The sequence below is a fragment of the Schistosoma haematobium genome, chromosome 1 (assembly GCF_000699445.3).
Source record: "Schistosoma haematobium chromosome 1, whole genome shotgun sequence".
Taxonomy (NCBI): domain Eukaryota; kingdom Metazoa; phylum Platyhelminthes; class Trematoda; order Strigeidida; family Schistosomatidae; genus Schistosoma; species Schistosoma haematobium.
Genome location: NC_067196.1, coordinates 16193984 through 16200657, shown reverse-complemented (window position 1 = coordinate 16200657; position 6674 = coordinate 16193984). Strand labels below are relative to the sequence as shown.

General features: G+C 39.7%; 1 protein-coding gene across 1 annotated transcript; it reads right to left on the bottom strand.

The window, feature by feature from the left end:
- Positions 1–1045: 1045 nt before the first annotated feature.
- MS3_00003592 (uncharacterized protein) lies at positions 1046–2172 on the bottom strand. The gene has a single exon (XM_051211428.1). It carries the CDS (start codon positions 1624–1626, stop codon positions 1315–1317), a length of 312 nt encoding a protein of 103 aa, XP_051073260.1. The 5' UTR covers positions 1627–2172; the 3' UTR covers positions 1046–1314.
- Between the last annotated feature and the right edge of the window lie 4502 nt (positions 2173–6674).

Below are 6674 nucleotides of genomic sequence, written 5' to 3'. Positions count from 1 at the left end.
CCGTCGCACAAACGGGCTTACGATAGGTGTAATATACGGAGTTAAAAGAAAATTCATGGCATATTCGTTAATACTTTCAAGACAGAGTCAGATCTTGGTCCGAATTTAGCCATTCGCATTCAAGACCGAAAGTTCTAGTTGCGTGTCCTGGGCACGTGGTCATGGGTGAGCACTATTAAATCCCATACTGGGACGGAATAGCCATCCAGTACTCCCAGGATTTTTCAAATGCCTATACATACAATTTTCAGTGAGAATTTACGTTGCACTCATTTCAAGTTTTATTCTTATTTCTTCATTCTAGTTTAAACTGTTGCTAAATTATGTATGGAATACGATTTCCCCAATACGTATGTTTCAACTTCTGAAAACAATTTCTTAATATTAAACAGTTGTCCATATTCATGGACCTAGTGGATATCTGAAATGAGTTGATATTACTTCAAGTTTGAAAACAATGCTGGTCAACAGAATACATCTCCAACTTGTAGTAGTCTTGTTGGTGAATATCATCTCCTCAATTGGTTGTCGCTAAAATGCCCAATGACTCCCAATTGAATTTATAATTTGAACACATGAATATTGGTACAAAGAGGCACCGAATACATATACACCACACAAGTCACCTGATTTGTGTAGGGGCTACGATACTGCTCAGATGCCAAGACCGAAGCAGAGAGTTACACCTGTAGCCTTCGACCTAAACGTCTGACCCGTAAGGCAGTGGAGCAACGTCAGGAGATACAATCCCATGATAGCCGGTGACCAACGATTGGTTCATACACCATCTCTTGCCCCAGGATGCTGGAGCACACATGACCATTGATTTGGAATGAGGGTATCCCAACTCCCTAGGTGGGTGATCAATATCATCTACACCCACTTGTCGTCCTCTCAATTCCGTAAGCAACATCCACGCTGCTAAAAGTCAGTGAGTAGGTGTATTTCAGGAGACAGCAGACTCTCTACACCCTTGGCCGTACCGGGGTATTCGAAGACTAATTGAATGCTCACTCCCAATCTCAGTACTGACAATGTAGTCGTGGAAGTAATACATTATATTACACTCCCAAAATTATAAACTCAAGAAGATATGGATACAAAAATGAGCACCGTACAAGTGTCCATTCGCTAATATGAATACCAAACACTACATATGGTAACACAACACTCATTGTTGAAAGTTCAAAACAAATAGGCTAACCATACAGTTAAAACACAAAGACAAATCACAATGTGGTGGTCCTAAATAGGACCGTGATACGTTCTCGTGTGGACCAGTTGCAGGTCGCCAATTGTTCACATGCTAGTGAATTAACCACCGAAACCGTACAAAGTACGACCTTGGCGTTTCAAAGCGTACACCACGTCCATAGCTGTCACTGTCTTCCTCTTAGCGTGCTCTGTGTAGGTGACTGCATCACGGATCACGTTCTCCAGAAACACTTTCAGAACACCACGAGTCTCCTCGTAGATCAATCCTGAAATGCGTTTCACACCACCTCGACGAGCCAGACGACGGATTGCAGGCTTTGTGATACCCTGGATGTTGTCACGCAACACCTTGCGATGTCTCTTGGCTCCTCCTTTGCCCAAACCCTTACCACCTTTACCACGACCAGACATGATTCACAAGGATAGATACACTGACTTGCAGACCGACACGAGACGACCCTGTCCTAGCCACATAACTCTGCCTAGTCCACTTGAATCCTTAGAAAAATAAGCCATTATTTAACCAATCACATTTCTCGCGCTGATTAGTTAGGTCAGCAATCAGTGGTTGATTTCATACATATACAAGCATACACACGCCTATGATATAAACAGACACAACCGAGGTCATTTATCAGCTGTTTGTGAGAAACGACTGAATTGGTTAGTCCTAGACTGAGAAAGAAGGTCAACTATTCATTGCAATTCGCTTTCTGGTCCACCAACAATAAATTAAAACACATTTCCTAACCCGACACTATTCAATTGTTTTTTTCACTTACTCCCTCCGTAATTCTGAACAATTCACAAGGAGGACGATTTGCTAAATGGAATAAATTGGTCAAAACTCACTATATCTTTGTTTGAATGTTGAATATTTATGGAAAAATTAGGGAACTGAACAAATGAATTAAGATATAAATGGATATATTATAAATACAAATCGTATTAACTTAATTCATATAAATTTCTTACACAATGTTGTTATCATTGCTTGTGTGTGCTATGGAGTGTAAATGATATCCACTCCTCTATTCCTCCCCGGAACACGTACACTGTGGAGAATAAGGCCTTACACAACATTATTCAATTTAGACCTCACGCAAAGGTTCAAGTGTGTGATAGAACCATTCTGAACAAGTTTATGAGTGGTAAGCTTATTACTGATGAGTGGTTTTGTAATTGAAAAATCTGATAAAATTCTTGATAGTAGCGATTACTGTTGGTGAAATAATGACTGAATCGTAAGTGTGAATCTATAAGTTGCTTTTCTAAAAATTGAACAATGGACAGGTTGGATTAGTATTGACTATCTGGTTGGACTAATCGTTTATGGAAATACGAATATACGTTGTTGGCAATCGCCAGTATAATGTACTCGTAATAATGTGTGAATTGATGCTTCGTACTGTATTCGTGTCTGAGTTGCCCAGTATCATGAGATGCGTAATTTGGTCGGTAGCTGATAACCTGTAGATATGAGATATTTACAATGGAATGATCAACGAGGAGCGAATAATTTTATACATTTAGTCGGTTAGTAATGTCATCTTATGTCAAATTATCTTAATGACCATCTATTCTTTTGGGCAGATATAACAAGAAAACTTTCATTGAATAAAGCAGATATAATTTTGAGGAATTTAGAAAACTAAGCATCAGTAACAATAATATACAACAAACAACACGAAATGGAATATGAGAAACAATGCAATGAATGGTAAGAGAAATTTATAATAAGACAGAATTATGATGATGATGTGTCAATTTAAGAAGAAACGTTGTTGAAAGTGTGGAAGTGCAATAAGGTCTATTCACTGAACGATCTTTGCTTCTGTTGCAATTCTATCCAGTTACTTGACAATGATGATTCACTTTACGATCGTTGCTGCTACACGTTGATTGTGACCTAACAAGAATCGGATGGTAATAACAATTATGATAGTAGTAATAATACTAACAAACGATAGTAGAAGTAGATATGGTTTGTTAGGATGTTAATCGGCTGATCTCATTTACACTAGTGGTATATTCCACAAAGAAAATCACTACTTCCACATTTCATCGATCACAATGAAATATGGTGCAGCATCAATGCAATGAGTGTTGTGTAGTGTTGTGCGTAACGAAACGTAACGTAAAGTAACATAATATTTGACATGGTTCTTGACGTAATGTGTGAAGTGGATGGTTTGTTACACTGTGGATTGTAGGTGAAACGATGACGTTGATATTTTATTATGTGATATGGCGTCAACTGTAGACATGAGGATGAGGAGACATGACCGGGAGGTGGTGATATTTGTTTTGTGAGTGCGTGTGTGTATAGAGTGTGTGGATGTAGGAATGTAGGTGTAGGTGAGGTGTTGGAAGAGTGTGGATTGACACTTCTCAGATATAATATGTGTGTTAGTAAGGAATAGTTTGTTGATGAAATGAAATATGAGTGTGTTGTGTTGTGTTGTTGTGCGGTAGTTTAGTGGGGTTTAGTGAGTGCTCGCTTCAATCACCTACACTTACGTCACTCTGAACACTACCAGCCGGCCAGTCAATGGTTTGGTAGGTGGTGATGTAGGATTTTCGCACCATCCACTCCACCCAACCCTATTCACTGGTCTCCAATAACAAGTCGTCTGTTCTTCCTTCCTTATCTTCCTGAATTATACAATCCGGACAGTTTGGGCAGGAACTATTATTAACACCCAATAATTCGACGTGTTTTAATTCATTGTATATTACATACGTTATTTACGAAAGTCGCACCAAGTCAATCATCGATGATTCCCGCATGTTTTTAAAAGTGAGTTATGTGCTTTTTATCGTAGAGTAGTGGTCACGTTCTCTTATGGTTCGTTTACAAAAACAACAAATTTTATTGATTATCCTCTGGGCAGAAGCTTTTACTCACGAATATCTTTAAAGAATGGTCAGCGTCCAAATGTCTTGGTATGACCGAGGGTTGAGGGCATCCACTCTGCCCTTCGAAATGCTCTCATGTGGCCACGCACATATAACCACTACCAGGGAGTCCTACTCACGGACTGCTCGTGGCCGGAGTGTTGTTTACGAGATTGAGAGAATGAGAAGCAAGTGTTCGGCGCTCAAATCTGGTTGGTGAGTATGGAGCATCCATCCTGATTCCAGATCAATGGTGTACATGGGCTCCAGGATCTTGAGGGAATAAATGGTGTAGGAACGTATTCGTTGTCACTATCTACCATGGAATGGCATCTACTAACGTTGCTCTACTGCCTTGTGGGTTATACACCTGGGTCAAATGCTTGGAGGATGATCACCTTAAGAATACAACTGCTTCGGTTTGGGCACCCTGGAAGTATCCCATCTCATAAGCAAGTTCGATTATTTGTGTGGTACATATATATTTTGTTGCCCGTTTGTGCTGATTTTCATGGGTTTAAATAAATAATGATCAGTTATAAAGCATACCACGAATTCCAATCTGTAATCATAAATCGTATTGTATGCAACTCACATTTAGAAGTTCCATACCTAAAGAAATGTTAATAGTGAGTGAGGTTACGCTAGTGAATTCAAAGAATCTTAAATGCAGGAAGACCATAACGTATACTGTTTACAGTTCCCATAGTTATACTGAGATGGAGAGATGAATTACCTAGATTTGTCATCACTTTTCTCATCTTTTTATCAAGGTCGTCCTGTTGAGCAACTAACATTGGTAAATGTTGTATAATTTTTTCCCTGTTCGTGTACAATTTTAGTGTGATTTTTCAAAGGTGCAGTTAAACGAATCGGCCAACAGCTTTGCTGTTTGGTTCAAACAGCCAATATCAATCAATCAATCAATCAATCATATTCAGGAGTTTATTGGGTTAATGAATTTCTACTGAAATCTCGCAGTCTCAGAGTCCTTAGAATAGTGAAAGCAATAGCTATTCGGATCTATATGTAATATAGAAATGGGTTCAACCTCTTTCTTAAATTTGGACAATTTCAGAGCCATTAATTATAAAATGACCTAGGTTTATTAATGTATATATGACCTTCCCCTTAACTCCGCCTGAAAGCCCTCCGGGGGCTGCTGCCTGTCCCAAACCCGGGTAAAGGAGGAGGGTCGGGCATGGGGTTAGCGTCTCCATCCCGTAGAAAACTAACTTGCTAAAAAAACGCTAACCAGAAAAAATTATTCAGACCTTTTAAACTCTGCCCCGGGAGTCAGAAGTTCTTCGTTTAGAAGAACTATGACGCCTCATGATGAAAGCCGAATTCCTTCGGAAGTTACGTGGCCGATGCCGCTTCTGACAACTAGAGCGACCATTTATTTAGGTACATGGAATGTTTGTACAATATGCGACATCGGGAGAGCCTTGTAAATCGCTGCAGAAATGAGGAGATACAACCTAGAGATGCTTGAGATCAGTGAAACACATTGGACGTAAGTTGGACAACAACAACTAGCTACAGGGGATCTTCTGTTATACTCCGGTCATGATGAAGAAAATGCTCCACATACACAAAGAGTTGCATTGATACTGTCCAAACAAGCACAAAAGGCACTTATAGGATGGGAATCTCATGGACCAAGGATCATCAAAGCCTCCTGCAAAACAAAGAAAGAGGGCATTTCAATGAACATCATCCAATGCTATGCGCCTACCAACGATTATTATTATTATTGTTATTATTATTATTATTATTATTATTATTATTATTATTATTAATGGCTTTATTCAATATTATATTTTGGTACAATATAGAATTCTCAGTACAATGAAGATGTTAAAGATCAATTCTACAGTAGGCTGCAGTCAATCATCGAGAAGTGCCCAACAAAGGACCTGACCATTCTGATGGGAGATTTAAAAGCCAAGGTTGGAACGGACAACACCCGATATGAAGACATCATGGGACGACATGGACTGGGAGAAAGGAATGAAAATAGTGAGAGATTTGCAAACCTATTTGCCTTCAATAAACTGGTCATAGGCGGCATTATATTCCCACATAAGCGCATTCACAAAACCACATGGACTTCACCGGATCACACTACACAAATCCAAATCGACCATATCTGCATCAACAAAACGCTCAGGAGGACGATGGAAGACGTGAGAACCAAGAGAGGAGCTGATATAGCATCAGATCACTTGCTGGTCGCCAAGATGAAACTGAAACTCAAGAAGCACTGGACAACGGGGCGGACATTATCACAAAAGTTCAATACGGCCTTTCTTCGGGATACTAACACACTCAAGGAATTCAAGATAGTCCTCAGCAATAAGTTCCAGGCCTTTCATGTTCTACTCAATGGAAAAGGAACTACTGTGGAGAGCAACTGGAAGGGGATCAAACAGGCAATCACTTCAACATGTCATGAGGTCCTGGGTCACAAGAAGCACCATCACAAGGAATGGATCACTGTTGATTCACTGGATAAGATTCAAGAAAGGAGGAAGAAGAAGGCAGCAATCAACACCAGT

What these genes read in the sequence shown, in the direction of transcription:
- MS3_00003592 (XM_051211428.1), bottom strand. Translation starts at nt 1,626, where the DNA reads ATGTCTGGTCGTGGTAAAGGTGGTAAGGGTTTGGGCAAAGGAGGAGCC.